This window comes from Nyctibius grandis, chromosome Z (assembly GCF_013368605.1).
Source record: "Nyctibius grandis isolate bNycGra1 chromosome Z, bNycGra1.pri, whole genome shotgun sequence".
Classification (NCBI taxonomy): Eukaryota; Metazoa; Chordata; class Aves; order Nyctibiiformes; family Nyctibiidae; genus Nyctibius; species Nyctibius grandis.
In genome coordinates this window covers 69,509,876-69,529,182 of record NC_090695.1, presented here as the reverse complement: position 1 = coordinate 69,529,182, position 19,307 = coordinate 69,509,876, and the positions used below count along the sequence as shown (strand labels likewise).

Below are 19,307 nucleotides of genomic sequence, written 5' to 3'. Positions count from 1 at the left end.
CCCAGATGCAGGACTCTACACTTGCCCTTGTTGTATTTCATTAAATTTCTCCCCACCCAACTCTCCAGCCTGTCTAGGTCTCTCTGAATGGCAGCACAGCCTTCTGGGGCATCAGCCACTCCTCCCAGTTTGGTGTCATCAGCGAACTTGCTGACAGTGTACTCTATTCCCTCATCCAAGTCATTAATGAATATATTGAATAGTACTGGTCCCAGTACCGACCCCTGAGGGAAAAATCAAGATCTTACCTTCTTCTGCCTCTGCTGGAGATAGGTATTATGTCTTTTAAAACAAAACTAGACAAATGATTTACTCACATTTTGCTACCACCTCTCTTCCAATACAGGTGAGGGAACGCTGCCATTATATGCTGCTCTCAAATCTCTTAGCACCAGCCACTTAGCCAAAAAATTTAGTGTGTGACCTCTTCTCCTCGGATATCATTGAAAGCGTAAATGGTTTGAAAGTGACCACTGCTAGCCTTGAATTATACCAACAAAAATCTTAGAGCACAGTAAGAACTTGTATATTAATGCAGAGAGAGGCCTCATTTACATCATGTGCACTGATTATGTTTGTAGTTAAAGGCGTGCATCCAGATGAATGACCTTCTCAGATGGAACAAGCAGCAAGAAGGACACTAGCTTACATACTTGCTTTGAACTTGCTGCTAAATTCAGAAGAGCTAAGAAAAGCATATAATTTGACATTGAGTCTTACAAATCCTGCATAAATCTGTAAAACATACTACACATCTCAAGTATTACAGACAGGACCTAGGGCTAGATCAGCTCATGCATGCCCCTAAGTAGATCTGCTAAAAAGAATGAACATAGCTGGAAGCTTTTTGGAGAATGCAGCACTCGCACCTACACTAGATCTGGAAGCTCTATTCTAACACAACCAAGAATGAAGTCTGATCTGTAAGGCAGTCTGTGAAACAACGCAGATAATTGCAATGGTTTCCAGCAGGCCTCGTGCCTCAAAGTTTTCTGCCTGGTCTATTGTCAGTTATCGCACATCAAGGCTTGCCTTTTAAGAGGCATGGGTAAGAAGCCAAGTAATTCGTCACTGGGTGGGAACACTACACTGAGTCTGTCTTTCTTCAGTAACATTTATCTTCTTGAAATCAAGTCTCTTCTTTAAAAATGAAAAAAAAAAAAGTCAGAAAAACAATATACAAAAAAGTAACTAAGTTTATATCAGGAAGAATAAAGTGCATAAGAATTTTTCACATTCCAGAAAATTAAAAACTAACTTTCTACAGCAATTCAGTATTTTGTAGCTTTCAGTGGTGCTTCCTGCTAAAGCCACCTATTGATCTCTTACTTGAGCTAAAAATTGCATACCTAAAGATCCAAACGAAAAACAGAAATACATTAACAGTATACTTATGATTAAAAAGGTTAAAAAAAGATATTTTTCACCCCACATTCACTTACATTTTTGCATGTGCAAAAACCACAACTCTGGACAAAGCAGAGTATTACTTCTTTTGAAAGGTAAAGCAAGTACAGATGAAGAATCAAAACATGTTTGTTCTAACTGATGGGAAGAGGACCAAAAAAGAATAGCCCAAAGCAATTGGCTTTTGTACCACAGAACAGTTGCTGTAAGTTGACAGCATTCTTTCTCACCCTGCTTAATACAGATCTGAGACTCTGGCATAGACTAGAGCTGTAAAACTCTCAGCAACAAAGGCAAGAGTGTTTGACACAAGCTAATACTCTAGCACAGTATCTAGTGCTGTTCTGAGAACTCACTGTCTTCCCTCTTGCAGAATATATAAAGGCATGTCCTTTGTTTCATATGACAAAATGCCTCCTCTAAAACTTTATTCCTAGAAAAATATTATTGCTCAATTTCACCGATACATCTGCAAGTGTTGGTCTCCAACATGCACTTGGTTACTGTTTCAAGGCAACTGTGATTAAACAGTTGGCTTCCATTGATTTAAACATCTTTGAAAAAGCCAGTTTTCTGTATTAAAAGTTGGAATTAAAAACTTGACTGGACAAGGGCCTGCGTAATCTGGTCTGAAGTCAATGTTGTCCTTGCTTAGAGCAGGAATTTGGCCTAGATGACCTGCCAAGATCCTTTCCAATCTGGATGATTCTCTGATATGGCTCTCTTCGTACCCATAGAAACTTTAAAAATATAAACCAGGAATAGAGTATTTTACCCAAGTTCTTGGGCGTAGTTTAATTTGACATGGTCTTGCACTTAGGAAAGCTGAGGAACTTGAAAAAGCCACTCTGAATTCTATACAATAAAATATAGCACACAAATCTGGATTCCTTTACATGCCTCTTCAGTAAATTACTTCAAAATACTTACAGTGAATTCTTATTTTATTTCATTGCTTCCATTCTATACACTAAATTTGCAATTAACAATATTTCAAAATAAGACCAGTTCCAAAGTTCACTATACTTTCCAACACTTACATATTTAAAATACATTAAAGTTAGATTAATAATAGCAAAGTAGACCTGCAAATGATTTAAAGTCAGAACTTATGAACAGCAACCTTTTCATTATTTTGCCATGACTACTTTCTGTAAGTGATAACTACTGTACAACGATCAATGATTAAAATGCACATCAATTTACAGTATTCACAAAGATAGACTTGCCACATGAAAAAGTGCGAAAAAGGCAGCAGCCTCTCATATAATTTAAGTGACTCTTCTCATGCTTGTTTTATTTGCTAAAAACCATCCCCCCGCTTTCACATTTACTGATGAAACCAAGAAGGACTAAGTTACTTAGAATGATCAGAACTCATTTTCAGACTGAAAGTCTTAATTTAGTAGGGGAAGAGGGCAAAAATGGTACATTTCAGTAGTTTGTTTGCACACAGACTTAATTCTGCTCCACAAAATATCTAATCCAGCAGAGACTTTAAATGAAGGACATCAGTGCTAAACAGTAAGTAGGTAAGTGTGTACATACCTCACTGATCTAACAAAAGAGAAACTCTAGAAATAGCCAACTAATTTTTTACACTTATTATACTCTTTGAACACTGATACTACATATATTTGTAAGATTATTTTACTCTTATACGAAGTAGCAGAGTAAAAATAAACATGAGTGGAAAGTAGACTAAAAATGGCACTTACACATGCACACATCAGTTTCTAATCTGCTTTATTCACACACTTCGGTTACTGTAAGCCTTGCAAACAAACTGCAAGACAGCCAAATTTGCATTCTGTGCAACTTTGCCCAAACCTAAGTTTCTGTCATTTCGTACAAAGCAAAAGATTCCTCATCATCGTCTTCTGTCATGCTGCAGCAAAGTAAGAAGTCTTCTATGTACCTGTAAATTATGACATTTATGTCTACTTAAGTTACTTTTACAGTTTCTATTTTGCTCACAGCTCCATTAACAGTGAAGTTGAAAAGATTTTTAAAAGATCAGTAAACCCATCGTCTCCCACTTACAAGTTCTTACAACATAAATTGCTTTGAACTGGCTAGCAGTCCAAGCTAAATATCAGATGTGATGTTTATAAAGCTGATATTAAGAATTCATATCCATTCCTTACATCAGTTAACTGGTAAGAGGAAGGTAAACCCTCACTCCAACTACACTTGAAATGTGATCCCATTCTGTATGACTGCACATTATATATTCAGTGTGTCTATAATTTTAATTTTAAACAGTACTTTTTTAATTACACTTATAAATCTATATCCCCATTTTTAAAACAAGTTCTTTTACAGTGTAAGGAGAATCCACAGAGTGGATTCTTCAAGCTTCATTGTCTAAGCCATTTTAAACAATAATTAGGTTAGTAAGTCAATCATGTCCACTGTGCTAAATCCACACCTGCACAGATTAAGAGACATTTTGAAGCAGTGTTGAGTAAATAATTTTGGTAAGCTGTAAAACTGCCACATGCAAGGTGTACTGTACTACAACAGCTCCAAATCCTTTATAAAAACCTAGCATTCCTTCTTCCCTTTTTATAGTATTTATGCAGTCTCTCATTCCTTCATACTGAGTATTGATCGGAAGCACTTCGTAGCCAAGGTCTGTATTGTCAATTATTGTGCGTGTCCCTTGAACATGAAGGCGGTGTAAAACTGTCTCCAGTGGGTAAAGCATGACATCAGCACAAAGGCTAGCAGCAAAGCTAGCAATAAGCTCTGGAAAATATGCATCCAGCATGCTCTGCACAGAAGTAGAGCTCTCAGTTGGAAGGTTGTGGGAATTATGCCTTTTCAGAACAAACATAACAAGCTTCTGGATGATGGAACTGATGACGTAGTGAAGAACTCCATGTAGAGCAGTTGGAAAAGTCAAGACCATCAGAGGAAGCAGACGCTTGCTATGAGGTACTCCCATGCCTACAACTCTGCCAATTCCTTCTTTCACGCAGTCCAGGATGCCAGGATTATCTCGAATTATTTCGCTCTACAAGCACAAAGGAATAGTTACAACCTGTGCTGCTTATTTCATAACCATGCTGACATCCATTTCAACACTTTATCACTGCTGAACTTTATAAGAGTTAAACATTTGCATGCTATCGTATCTACACAGCTATATTGATATAAATTCTTTGCTCTAACACTCTTGATAGCATGCAAATAAACTTGCTTTTAAAAAATGAATCCCTCTTAAAGAGTCTTTAATGTACAATCCAGTTATTTGTGTTATTACCTAAGAAATTCAACTTTCAGCCTACTGCTGAAAGTATCAGTTTGCAAAACAGTCATGTACTGAAAATGCCTACTTCTGGAGCAAATGCCAGCAAGTATGTATCTACTTTAAAAGTCCTTTTCTTTAAGGAATATAACTCTATAGCCTTTGAACTTGAATGTGCATAATAAAGGCTTCATAACTAAAGCTGAGTTGAAAGATCATTTTTAATTTGATTTAATAGGTTCAGCTCTGAACGTTTCCATTCCATTATTTGCATGTAAAATAGCACTCTACCCATGCTGCCTCTTAGAAAAGAGATAATTATTTTGTTCATGTAGTGAAAATAAAGAATTAACTTAGTAATTACTTACTCTCTTATATTCCACCTATGACTGCAGGATTAAGCTAAAGACACTGTTTGCCCTTCTAACGCTTACACAAACTCAGCGTTTTATCATCTCTGTTACATCCCAAATTCATGATTTGGGAGCTCTCCTCAATGCCCAAGTTTCTGAGTCTATGCTGGTTGTGTCCTGACCTCATGCCAGGATAAACCACCAGAACATTCCTCAGTACTATGAGGAAAGACTAACAGCCTGCAAAGCCTTCATGGTCAGTCTATGCAGAAGAGAAACTAGTTCAAATATTTGAGAATAACCCCTACTGAATCCTCTTCTTTCCCATATCATTATAGTCACTGGACTTCAAAACTGCTTGTTTTTGTCAAACATGCCACCATGTGGTTTGAAATGTTAAAGACAAAAAGAGTAATGTGACAGCTACAGACTCCTACCATTTACAATTATTTTAATGAAAAATATTTACTTGGAGAAGTGTGTCAAACTAATACTGCTGAACAGTATGCTTTATCAGAATTAAGACAATCAAAGGTAATATAAAACTGTTAGTAACAAATCCCACAATCTTTAACTTTTATAGTTTATTATTGGTTATTGTCCTCTTGCAGCACAGGAACATAATGTAAACCTGATAAGCTAAGTTGCCTCCATGCACTGATTAATACAGCATAAATAAAATCTTCACAAATGCTATGATTACCTCTATTGTGTTTCTAATAAGAAAGGTCATGATGATGTTCCCAGGAGCTGAAGAATACATTTCATACAGCATATATACACCTATTCAGCAAAATACTTGCAGACAGCTGAACCTACTAAGCCTAAAACCCTCAGATCTCAGTGGAATTATTTTCATAAGCAATGCTTTCAAGAGATGATCACCTGTCTAAAAGGCTGGGGGAGATGTTGTTTTCTTTTTTTGACTGTTTTCCTATTAAGCTGCTTTCTAGCAAAGAAACTTTATTACTTATTTTGCAAACAGAAGACAGGCTCTAAATAATTTCCTCTTTTATCATTTATTGTTAAATATGTTCCCATATCCAACAACACAGATAACATCCTTTCAGACAAAAATACAAGCAGTAAGATGTCTGAATAAAACATTCCATTCTGTTGCCTGCTATGAAAGCAAGACATATGAACAGCGCTCTACCACTGTTTCTAGTTCCAGGATTACAGCATGCTCTGGGTAAAGCCATTCCCCAGGACATAAAAGAATTCCCTAAGTCAGCTTCCCAGAATGAGACCAGTTAAACATTCCTAAGGCTTCCACAAACTCAAAGAGATTCACTCAGGTTGGATTTATGGAACATTATTTTCAAAATAATTCAACAGGAGAAAGGAAGAGGGTTTCTTAAATACAGAGTAACCATAGAGAATATGAGTTTGCTCCTGGTAGTCGATCTACACATCCCCATGCATAGACGTTTAATCTCACCTGTCCTGTTAGTCCATAATACAGCCAGCTCAGACAGAACAGCCCTCCTACTGCCTTCTGTCTCCTTTAAGTTTGGATCCTCTGCAGAGAGCAGAATCCTGTCCCTTAAGAGTACCTGCCTCTAAAGTATATCCTGAAACTAAGAAACTGCAGAAGTCAGCCTTGTTTGCCTCTTCTCCAGAGAAAAAGCACCATTTTGTAGACATGTACCAGCAGTTGAACTCTAGGTTTAAACAGCTGGATCTAAATCAGTCTTGACAGTACTTATAACTTGTCTATGCTATCAATTAAAATTTTTATTTTTATGATTGAATGACATGAGTGACTACCCTGCACCACCCTCCACACAAGAGCTCACTTTACAGTAAGCGTTCCATTAGTTGCACAGATAACTGTCATGTTAATTAAGAGCAACTCAGTATATAGAGACAGCTAGAAGAATTGCCCTGGACCACTTCCGCATAGCTAAACTGTCTCTTTCTCTAGAAAGAGATGCAACAACTCACTGAAAGACAATCTGCAATACAGTGCTATGGGTTACTCTGTACAGTTATAGAACAAGTTAAGCTGTACCCTAAGTGACAGGTCCAGATATTTATTTTCATGGCTAATGAAGAACTAGATGAAAATTTAAAAGCAAAAAGCTGACTGAAAGTAGTCCTGAAATAGCAGAGACCAGTATTTTAGCAAAACAAAGCTGAATTACATAAAAGCTTTATAGTTGTTATAGGGGAAGTGGTCACTGCAACAACTTGCCTAGCAAGCCTCTTAAAACTTTTACACAAGAAAAACTTATTATGGTTTATCTGCTAGAACATATAGATGTAACTTGTCCTTATTTCATAGGCAATATATTCCAACTATCTATATTAAATGTCCTTTCTAATTCTAGATTTAGACTTAAGATAGTACAATACACCCATCACAGTAAATACTTTTTATCTCAGTTAACAAGTCATACAGCCTCAAGCAAAACAAATGCAACTACTGCAACACAAACCTGAATCCAAAGCCAAAGATTCACTTATCCACATAATCTAATCTATAAAGAGAATAACAGTATCTTTTCAAATGTTGTAAATACATGTAAGTTACCTGTACAGTTTCAATCAGGCTTGCAGAATAAAAAGGCATTGCTATCACATGTGTTAAACTGTAGAAATTAACAAGATAAGAATTAAGGTCATGACAGTACTATAACTTTAGCCAAATAATGCACCTGAAAGTTGATAGTTATCTACTAAGTCATGCCTGAGAGAAATTTAACAAACCACAACTCAATTATTAAAATGCACATCAACAAGTTCAGATAATCTTCAGTCTGAAGTTCTGTTAAATTCTATTTCCATGTGACCCGACTGATTCAGGTCTCCCAGATACCATAATTTAATTACTAAAAGAATCTAGTCTTTTTAAATTAGTCAGGTTCCATACAGACACAGGGATCTAGTAAGAGAAAATAATCTGTGAAAGTGGTGTATGCAATCAAGATTGTCCAAAAAAAAAAATCAAAATTTGAAAATTACTATTAGCACCCTGTCAAGCAACCATAGCTGCAGATTAAACTAATGTGCATTTAGTAGTTTTACTAATGTTTAGATAATATGACATAAGGTAATAACACATTCTATACTTACCCTTTGAGTAGAAGGTGTCCACCTATCTGCTTGAGGTTCCATTTATGTGAAAGCTCCCTAAAAAGAAAAGTATTTACCTTAATTTGGATATGAACATGTTATTATCAAGCATTTCTTGCATAGGTGTCAACATCCAGTTTTCATATTGGTATTCTACTATCAGTTTACGCTGCAGGATTTCCCATAGTGGAAAGACACATAAGCTACACATTTAATAAATCATGCTTAACTTTTAGAAGTTATTTGGGCCTGTTAGATATTCTATCAAAAAAAGCTTTCAACTATTAATAAGGTGTCTATAGCTCTCACAGGTACTGGCTTTAGTGTTCTGCATTTATTTCGCATCCTTATGTACTAACTCTTAAAGCCATTTTCAGGGAATATTGGATTATTTTAAAATCTCCATAGTTTTCCTTTATTAACATTTTTTGTTATTATGTTTTCGTTTGGTTATGCTTTTTCTGTTCTTTGACGTTATGTTTACCCAGTTGTTGCTTTTTTCCTGAAAACCTAAATCACATTCTGACACAGTCAGACAAGACCAAATCAAGTACAACAGGTCAGACTAGAAGCTGCATAGTAATTCTGTACAGACTTAACTCAAGTCTTTTGGTTTATGACCAGTCTGTAGCATATCCTGATAAAACAAAAGAAAACCGACGCATTTAACACAAACGTGACTTTAAAAAAAATCTCCTTAAAGTAGTATTTTCTAATTACACACTTCAAAATACGAAGAGTAAACGTTAACTACACTCCACTTGACAGAAAACGTAATCCCACCCAGCTCAAGATTAACATTAAAATACCAAATGTATTTACCATACATTTGGTAAATAGCTATGAGGTAAAGATATTTCTGCCTGAAATATTGGACACCCTAGACTATGCATTTTCCGTAATGCTTTCAATAACAACCTATAAAGTATTCAGATTCAATTCTTGTCCAGGAATCACACTCATCCACTGCCTATAGTTACAATGACTCTAATCCAAGAAAGAAAACACTTTACTCTTTCTGAAGAATTGTGTGTTACTAGTAGCTGTCACTTTCCTAAATAGATAGGTCAGTCGTTAAAGATGAAGGGAAGATCATTTACCATTATGTATTTCAGACACTTGGATCACATCCACCGAGCCACAGTACTTAAAAGATGTGGAAAATGAAACCAGTCAGACTTAATGTGTGAAAGCCTAACCTGCCAATCCACTAGGTATAATTATTCCTGCAGTGAAAGAACAATTATGGAATGAGTTTGTCTAGTACAGAACCACATTCAACTTGCCACAAAAATGTTAACACCCATTTCTGGGCCCCTCTCCTAAAACAGGGGGATTCTTTTATGATATTATGATACAGAATTAGAATTGACATATCACTTCCTTGTGTCCTCTGGAGCTTGATAACACAGTTAAATAACGCTTTAAATCAGATTTGCTTGCACTGCTGCTATAAGCAATAACCTTCACCTCCCTCTGACAGCCCAAACATGCACACCACCATTAAAAAGAAAGGGAGAGCATCCAGTAGAAAACTGCATGGGGTGGTGCATGTATAAGACAACCATTTTAGCCAGATCACTTCCCCAATCCGGTTTATTTCATGATTGTTCACACACTGTGTTGCCACAAGGATGGGGGTAGCACCGAGGAAGGAATGAGCAGGCACTAGCAGAAAGGACTGCTTCTCTTGGCAGCAGCACCACCTTACTTTTCAAACTACTGAACAACTACTGGCCCACAAGAAGAAAATCCTTACTCACATTGGACAGAAATCAGAACTATGAAAATATAAACATCACATCTCATGAACTTAAGCATCCCCTACATCAGTGTTTAAAAACAAGAACAACAAGTTACACTCGGAGGGAAGTGTATGCCTGGGAATTTCAGCTACATATGAGACAGACCTGACCATCAAAGCTTAAATACACACACCACACAATTTAAGTATGAGATACTTTTGCTAATGTTTTTGATGAATGACAGAACCTGCAAAGACTAACTTTTATTAGTATGCATGCATGCATCATAACAGTAGTTTGATTCAGCCTGCCTACATTTCTTATCTTTAAAACCAGGTCAGCTTCCACATCCTTTAAGTACTTGATCTCTCTGTCCACACATTAAAAACAGGCACTTGTCTCTTCAGAAAGCTAACATGATTCTCAAGCCCACTGGTCCATTCAAACTTAACCTGCCTTAAATCCAACTACTTGCCTGCCGCCTTAATACATTTTCCAAGACAGGTCTTTATCATTTTACTGGCTTCAATGTGTGCTCCGCAACTGTTATGTATCTTTTCCTAACTTTTGATTATCTCCCAGTCTCCTTGCATTTCACTAGAAGTTTTAGTTACTTTATATAATAAACGCTCTCACACAACCTGCTTACTCTTAAAATACCTGTAACAAAACTGACAAAATGTATTATTACAGTTGTTAACCCTTACTGTTAGCTTTGGACCATTATAAAAAAAACATTGATAAAAAGTCTTCAGACAAAAATGTTTAATCAGACCTGTGTCTCAAAGCAGAAAGACACCACAATGTTTTACCATAATCATGGAGTTATAGCTCAGCATAAAAAGTAGGCAGAGTCACAAATCAAAATAAAAAATTATTACTAAACTACTATAGCCGAAGATGGACACAGTGGAGTAGAACGGTGAATATCTCTTTAAATGAAGTCACTCATTTTTAGTTGTAACCCCTTTGTTATGAGAATACTGAGCAATGTGCAAATAGTTGTTGGTAAAGGAGGACAGAGGACAAAGCTGACAGCCACATAGACTCTTATTTACCATGTCTTCTCATTTATTAATGCAGGCCATTCTGTTCTCTCACCTACCAAAGACAGTGAAAAATATTCAGCAAGATGTCAGTGCTGGCTCATTAGCCATCTAAGTTTTCTGTATAGACTAATGAAACCAGTAGTTTTTACTCTAGACATGGTTATTTGTGAATTCTTTTATTGGCATTATACTGAAGACCAATTTGCTACGTTATTTCTACACTCAGACCAGTAGGCAGACATACCAAACATACAAAGCCCCCAGAAAGACTCTCTCACTATTGATTAATTACAAGGTTGTCTTTGCCAAGACAACCACACTGTACTGAAAACACCTATTTAATGTCTGACTGTTCTAATCAAGTAAAATTTTTCAAACAGCCTTACATTGCTAACACTCTGAATATAAGTCATCAACGGATGATCGATTTGTTAGGTGCAGTAAAAAAAAAACATGCAATACCTTGGCAAAGGTGTAAATTCACTGATGATGCCTTCTGTTCCCAGGGTTATGCCCTGAACAATGAAAGTGCTGCCCATTCCTTTCCAGAGAGCTCTCGGACCCTGTGTATTGAAATATGTAACATATTTTGATTAATGCAACATAAAACTAAAAAATCTTTTCAACTTACTAATTTTTATAAAATTTCAGCAAATTCAGACCGCACAGGGCTACAATTCTACCATTAAACTTCACTATCATCAAATTCAGGAGACAACTGATTTTTAAACTCTGAAGAAACTTTTGTTCTTCAATAATTTCAAACTGTTGTCAACAATTTTGGAAGCATAGCTCTCATTGTTAACACTGCGTACTATAAACTTAACACCATTTTCTATGGACAAAATGAGCTCGAGATGTTAAACCATATCTGTAAGAAGTCCAGAGAGTCTTTTCTTACTGTCTTCAGGATTGTTTCAGGATTGCCATTTCCAAGCAGAACTGGAAATCCATGCAATACTATCTTTGGAAGTGGTCACTTGGATAATCTCTTTATCCACATAAAGATTAATTATTTTTTGGAATCCTAATGAAAAAAAATTAGTTTCAGTGATCTTCTGTTTTCTAAAATCTGCATATCTTCCCCACTAAATACTAAGCTTCTTAAAAAAAATAATTTACAGTGATCTTCTTGAAACATTTCTGCAACCATAAAAAATGGCCATTGTAAGGGTTTGTTATTGTTAACCACCAGTTACATAAAGAGTTAAAGATGTCAACATACATACGAGCTATAGTAACCTTCACTGTTCAGATACAGCCTGACACCAAATACCTACCTGTGTCTTATTGATGCTGTACATAATATTGACAATAGTAAATGGAGTGAGATGATAATTCCGAGCATGATAGTTAACCTGTTAAAAATATAAATAACAGCAGTTTTATAAACACACTTGTAGATGTTACAACTCTAAAGGAAAAAGCACTTCCAAAATAAGGACTTCATCTCTGTAAAGGTCAGCTAAAGTGACCAAAATATGAATAAATTCTCACTGAAATTTAGGGAAACAGGCAGAACTTGTAAGTATTTGTGTGCTGAAAATGTAAAGAATAAAGCATAAACCAGAAAATATTGGAAACAAATTATCCTGCTTGCAAGTAGGGATCTGGAAGTTGCTCTGCAGACTCATACACTTAGTTGCTGTAATTCATTTTCCACTGCCCAAACAAAAATGAATAAGAATGTCCAAGTTAAATATCAGAATGGAAAACATGTATGCTACAAATAAAAACACGTTAATGTAGCAGTGTCTCCCTAAGAGACATTGTAAAGCTTCCTTATACTCTACAGAGTATGAAAACAGAGAAATATCACAGTACACAGGAGCTCTGACTAGAAGAAGTAATATAAAAGACATACCTGACACTGACGACGTAGAACAATGCAAGGATGTGCCAACACGTTTTCTGTAAACAGGCTTTAAAAGAAAAGTGTATTTGAAGCATGGGAAGCCATGGTAAATGTATTAGAAAAGGCTTGTTATCTTTCTCTAACAACATTAGATCAGTATTTGGAAAAACTATACATTATCTACTGAATTACCAATGCATTTTGGATGGCCACGTGATAGCCTGCCAACACTATAAAGGAGCAAGTAGCAAAAAACCTGACACATACATTCACTATGAAAAAGCCTACATATATATACAGTATGTATGTATTTTTATATGCAAAATAACGTACCAAATTCTTAAACTTTCCCTCTGCAAAATATGAGGGAACAAAACAGGCCAGAGCCAGAATTATGGAAGGATTAGTTTCCAGTTTTACATTAATTCTGCCTACCACATTATTAATCAAGACTATCCTTATCAGGGCCAGAGGACTGGTACTAATAGCTGACTTTCTTTTTCATCAGAAAACGCTACTGCCCAAAACCAACTCTCCCTCCATCCCCAGAAATGGTATTTCAATCCGACCTTCACAGGAAAGGTCTCTCAGCTCTAAGGTAGGATTCCTGGTCACAGTCATGCAGCGAAACTTTTCATTTCACCTCAAAGTGCCTGAGCGATCAGAGTACTTCAAACCTGGGATATGGATTGGAAAAGCAAAACCTCCAGGCTTTGTCTAAGCATCCCAAGTACCAGCTCTGACCACCAGTCTACAGGATCATCTGGGGTAGGTCTCTTATGGGGATTTTACTTTGGATAAACAAGTACTAATTGGCACAGAAAAGTACTGAGCCTGCAGTTTCATAACTATTAAGCTAATTAGTATTTTGCTACTACCAAAAGAGGTGAAACTTTACTCATGCTCCAGCTGCTATCCCAGTAGCCAACTCAACTAACCTCACAAAAACTAATCTTTTATTTTGGGTGTTTTCTACCCAAGATTTCTGACTTGAACCATGCGTGTCTGACAGGTGATCTGGCACAAATGCAAAAGCAGAAGCATGGAGAACTGCTTGCAGCAATGATACCATGTTGATCAGCTCTCTTTCCCAAAACCACACGCTCACTTTAGCCCTAGTGGCCATGGTGCTCAGGTATGGAAAACTTTGTCATGCTTGATTAAATCAAAGCATATAGTTCTAAAGGACAACTGAGCCACACTAATATCTCTCTCCTCCTGAAGGAGATCAACACATTCCTGCCCTATGGCTCCACTCCTTTGCTGGTACTCTGCTGAGCTCATTCAGCCTGATAAGGTTAGAAAGAAATCAAACAATTCTTTACACATTTGGGGTGGGGGTGTGTGTGTGTTTGTGTGTGTGTGCAGTTTTTCCCCCTTCCCCTCAGAAACTCTATTTTAACAAACTAAACAAGCTCATCAAGGGGTCTGAATGAGCAAGGTGAGCCACTTCAAGGGAAGCAGTGGAAGAATAGGGCCAAGCAGTTTCATGAGACGGGATGATCTAATTTAAGCAACTCAATACTTCCCAAAAATTGTCATTCCTAGTCCTTCTTTATCCCTTCCCTCTCTGGTCCAGTTAGCTGGTGCCTGCTGGCTTTCACAACTAGTCAGCTCCCAGGTAAATCAACCTAACTGAAACAGCAAAAAACAATCCAGCTCTTTTATTGACTTTGTCTTCTGGTTCAGTGAGTTAAACTGGTTACAAGAGATTCTGATGGGCATCAAGGGTGATAACAATGGGTAAGGAGCAGGACAGGCTGGTGGTCAAGTCAAAGATCCTCCTCTTTAACTAGAAGAACACTAGAAGAACCTCAACTGACACAGCTTCTCATGTTGGTCTAACTGGGTAAGTGACACAAGTACTCTCATGCTCTGAAGAAAGATGTATTTTTCTCTGGGAAGTCTCACATCCAGGTCAACAAGGAGTAAAACTTTTTTTTAGTCCTAATTTTGTCAAGACAAAACCACCCACCTCTCACCCTTTCACAAGTTGCATCAGTACATTGACCAAGAAAAACCTGTTCAGGTGATTGTGATTGAGCAGGCATCCTACAAAAAATCCTAAGCTTATCATGATCCTTACACTTAACAGTTTAAGCTCTGAAAATGTTATTAAACATGTTAAAGTCCACCACTTTCTCGAAAATACTATCAATAATCAGTGTCACCATAATAAAGTGGTTATCGGAACTTTTGGCTAGATCAACATTACTATTCCACATACTTTGATAATATACTTGAAGATATTTTCACCTTATTAGGAAACATTTGCATTACCTAAAAACAGTAACAAATGTGGCAAATGCGAACCGAGTTTTCCAGTGTTATTTTCAGATTGCTCTGACAGGGTATACATATCGTGCATGTACTGTACAAAAAACTGTTTCTTATATTCACTGCTGATGAAGTAATTTTGAGAAACACTTCAGTTAAAGAGAACAGAAACCTACATGGATTTCAGGTAGCAGGTTTCCAAAGGCAATTTAACTGCTTAAGTCTACTGGCATAAAAACACAACAAAAAAGTGTACATAGGGATCGTCTGACAACTACAGCTTTACTACTTCATTATCACTGAAAATTATTACACAAGTCTTACCTTGCAAGGCCAATACCAAAGCCTGCAAATCTGTTCAACTGATCTAAAAAAAAATGAAAAGATTATATAGCAGTGAGAATCACAACATGGGAGAAAATGCCATGTAGACGATCTGAAAAGCTAATTTTATACTGTACTTGCTTCAGAAAATTACAAGCACTAAACCACAACATTTATGTCAACTCGGCAAGAGAGGATAAAAAAATTGTTCCCCTAGGAATATTTGCACTTTGGACTCCATCTGACTTTGTACATACATTTATAAAAAAATTATTGTCTTAAAACAGCTACGCGGCGGGGGGGAGGGGGGGAGAGACAAAGTGAACAGTAAAACACAGAATATTTTAATATCTAAAAAAAAATCTAACTCCATCCACTGAAAAAGTTAGCATGCACAACAGTTTACAATTCTGAAACATATATTTAGATATCTGAGGTGAAACTAATTTTAAAAACAAAAACAGTAAAAAGAGAGAAACTTTGGGAAAAGTAATACAAAATGCCATTGATGATGTAACAAACATCAACATGATGCTAATTTTCAAGTCAGTTGTTTATCTCCACAGTTACTAGAGAATTGTCAAAATTGCAACAAAAGTAATGGGTTGAATTCTCTGTTGTCTGCTACCAGACATTTACACATTGAGAATTATCAGAAGAGATTTTAAGAAGAGTATCAGAACTGTCAACGCAACTGAAAATTAATACTCAGCCCTACAACCTACAGGGTGCAAGCAGGCTGTAAGCATGTGTAATACCAGTAACTTCAGTGGAGCTCCACACAGATGTGGCAGCCCTCCTAAGAGGAATGATAAGACCCTCTCCACTTGCAGAAGCTGGACTCAGTGATACAGCAACTCCTTATCAGTCCTCCAAAATGCAGAATCAACATACCCTCCATGAGTAGACAGGACCAAAAAAAAAAAAAAAAAAAAGGCAGAGTCCAAGTATCTAACAATATTTAAGCAGTGCTTCGAGCAGTGCTTGCATGGATGAAAGTCCAGCTAAGGACTGTACTGACTATAATACCTGAACAAAAACATTGCACCGCAGGTTAAGAAAGACTCACTCATTAATACAACTCAATTTTAAATAAGTCTTTCATAAAACTTTGATACTTAAGTGTTTACAAACTGCTCCAGATCATGCTTTTAATTAAAGGAGACAATGTTCAGTAGCCTAGATTTACCAAGTTTCTCTTAATTCACCTCAATTTCACAAAGACTTGATACTGTCCTTCTGAGTGTTTCTGCTCAGTTTCTCAACAGCTACTGGAAAAGACCTGAACACGGTTGCTTCCTCAAATTCTACCAGTTCCACAGTTCCTTTATTATTATGCATGAAGGGAGGTTTTATTTCAACAGCTCATGCTGTACTCCGTGTACTTTTTCAACATAAAGCAGCCAGAAGACACAAAGTCTTAAACGTCAACACTGACTAAACAACAAAATATAGAGTAAGACCCAAGGGCACTTCCCGCCCTTAGAGAAGACGGAGCATTTCTGCAGGATGTCGTTTACATGGGCAATGGGGAGCTAACCACACGCTGCTTAACTAGAAGCTGCAGGGTGCGTTCTGGCACTCTCAATCGTATTGGCGTGTAACTACGAGCTGCTACACAGCGACGCGGGTGCTGGAGCGGAACAGGCGACGGAGCGGGCTCTCTTTCTTCTAAAGGGCTTTTTTTCCTGCTGCTTCCGCACCGCCAGGCCGCGGCTGCAACGCGTCTCCGGGCCCGACGCGGTCGAGCTCAGCGCCAGCAAACCCGGGCGCCGCTCGAACGGGCGCGGCCAGGCCGCGGCACAGCCCACTGCCGCCGCGCGCTCGCCCCGGCGGGTCACCCGCTAACGGGCGGCGCGGCACCGCCCGGGGAGTGCGGGAGACAAGCGAGGGACAGGCGGAAGGGCGAGAAGCCGGCTACCCCGCCAGGCCGGGCCCTCCCTTACCGGCACCGGGGCCGCCCGCCCCGAGGCTGAGGTCCTCGTTGAGGCCGGCGCCCCCGAGGGGGGTCCCCGCCCCGTACGGCGGCGTCTTCTCCCCCCAGTGGAGGTTGCGGCTGCCGGGGATGTCGGGCGGGCTGGTCACCCAGTGGCCCAGCTCCGAGGCGCTGCCGAAGGGCCTGGGGCCGGGGCCTGGCTCCTCCCGGCCGCCCCCGCGGTAGCCCAGGCCGTCGAAGCCGTCGGGGCGCCGCGGGTACATGGTGGGAGGCGGACGGGGTGGGGGGAAGGAAGGGCGGGGTCCGCGCCCAGGCCGGCACCGGTGGCAGCGCAGCCCGCACTCAGCGGCCCCGATCGCCACTTCCGGCCGCGAGGCGGAAGCGGCGCGCCCTCGTAAAGCCAAGAAGGAGGTCAGGTGACTGGGAAAAAGGCGGGGCCGGCAGCCGGCTGGGCCAATAGTGTCCCTCCTCCTGCCCGGCTCAGGGAGGAGGGAGGCGGGCGGTGGGTTCAGCGGGGAAGGACGCCGCTCTGGGCCGGCGGCGGAGGGCGGGAGACGCCGCCCCCTGGCGTTCCGGAGGGCCGGCCTGTGCGAGCGGGGCCGGTCGGGGAGGGGAGAGGAGAAGGAGGAGGAGCAGCAAGAGAAGGAGCCGCAGCTCTGCGTGGCCCTCGTTCGGGCTTGGCCTTTGTGGACGGGACTAACGAGAGCCGCGGAACCCTGCTGGATGCTGAGATGTCTGCCCGCACAGCTTCCAGCCCTTTTCCCTGGTGCACTCCCACCGCAGCCGAAATCAGTGAGACCCAAGCGCGGGGGCCGCCCAGCTCCCTGCCTGCAACCCGGGTGGCGGCACTGAGAGCCGGGGCTGTTAATTGTGCTAATGAGCAAACCCCACGGAGAGACGGAGCAGGAGGTGTCAGAGAGCAGTGTCTGCCTGGCGTAACCCCATCACTCCTGTCCCTGTGCTTCCCCTCCTCTCTGTCTCCTTCCCCCTAAAATGCCGTTTGCTGCGCAGCCTCCTGGCTGAGGAGAAATGGGCAGGATCACCGGTGGGACTGCGGGTGGTTCCCCTCTGCCAGCCAGAGAGGTTTCTGAGGTGAGGCAATTCGTGTCTGACACTGGCTGAGCACCTACCCTGAGGGCTTGATGCTCTCCCAGCTCCTCCTGCCCTGAAAAACTCATCAAGGTCTCCCACAACTAGCTCTTGGTCTGACCCACAACTTCTCCTCCTTTTATACACAAGGTTAAGCCAGCATTAGTCTGTTCACGTCTAAGTATAGCACAGGCAGCAGAAACCATCCAGCGCTTCACGTGTTCCCACTGTTACAGCGCCATCCGGCTCCTCACAGTCTGCTTGGGGATGGTTTCTTCCTTTTCTTCCATTAAATGCTAGTTTCATTTTACCAGTAGAGCTTCAAGTGTTTTCCAGTGGCCAGGTAAAGAGCTCGCATCTGTGTTTGAGATGGGAAGAGCAGAGCCCCAGACAGCAACAGCACTTTTGTCCCCCAGTAAGACAAAGCCCATATGGAGCCTCCCTCTCTCTGCCACCATATTTATCAGGCCATGACATTTCCCTTGTTAACTGAAAGTCCACTGGCAATATGTTTTAATGTTGTAATCTCAAAAATATGGGCAGAAGAACCAACTGCCTCTGGAAGCAGGGGCCAAACCACTGCAGCTCTTTTTTTTGGGTAAAGATAATTATCCATATTAAAACTGATATCAGATGGTTTAGTAAAAGTAGGCCTCACAGCAGGCCCTAAAAGGCCTACTCTGTGTAACCTTTAGACAGAATCAACTTTCCTTTCAGTAATTTTCCTTTCAGCTAAAATAACTGCACTTTCTGAAACTACCTGCATGTTTTGCAGGGAGTGTCTGCTTCTGGGACTGATAACGCTTAAAGTTATATCTATCACTGACTCTTGCCTGCGCTTATTCTTAGAGAATCCAAGGACTCTCTTAAATTCCTCACTAATTACAAAGAAGGGCCAAAGATAAACAAGACTGTGAACAACATCTTTGTAGTGTCTAAAT

At 39.7% G+C, this 19,307-nt stretch overlaps 1 protein-coding gene across 1 annotated transcript; it reads right to left on the bottom strand.

The window, feature by feature from the left end:
• Positions 1 to 2,169: 2,169 nt before the first annotated feature.
• SLC25A46 (solute carrier family 25 member 46) lies at positions 2,170 to 17,635 on the bottom strand. The gene is made up of 8 exons (XM_068422849.1): positions 17,288 to 17,635; positions 15,342 to 15,384; positions 12,750 to 12,807; positions 12,166 to 12,243; positions 11,348 to 11,448; positions 8,092 to 8,148; positions 7,550 to 7,607; positions 2,170 to 4,426 (listed from the first exon to the last, which is right to left on the bottom strand). Exons 1-8 carry the CDS (start codon positions 17,538 to 17,540, stop codon positions 3,848 to 3,850), a joined length of 1,227 nt encoding a protein of 408 aa, XP_068278950.1. The 5' UTR covers positions 17,541 to 17,635; the 3' UTR covers positions 2,170 to 3,847.
• Positions 17,636 to 19,307: the final 1,672 nt, after the last annotated feature.

Excerpts from the sequence above, each read along its gene's own strand:
- SLC25A46 (XM_068422849.1), bottom strand. The coding sequence starts at position 17,540 with ATGTACCCGCGGCGCCCCGACGGCTTCGACGGCCTGGGCTACCGCGGG. Across the intron at positions 15,385-17,287 it reads GGCGGGCGGCCCCGGTGCCG|ATCAGTTGAACAGATTTGCA; the intron begins GTAAGGGAGGGC and ends ATTTTTTTTTAG. Across the intron at positions 12,244-12,749 it reads TTCTACGTCGTCAGTGTCAG|GTTAACTATCATGCTCGGAA; the intron begins GTATGTCTTTTA and ends TATTTTTAACAG.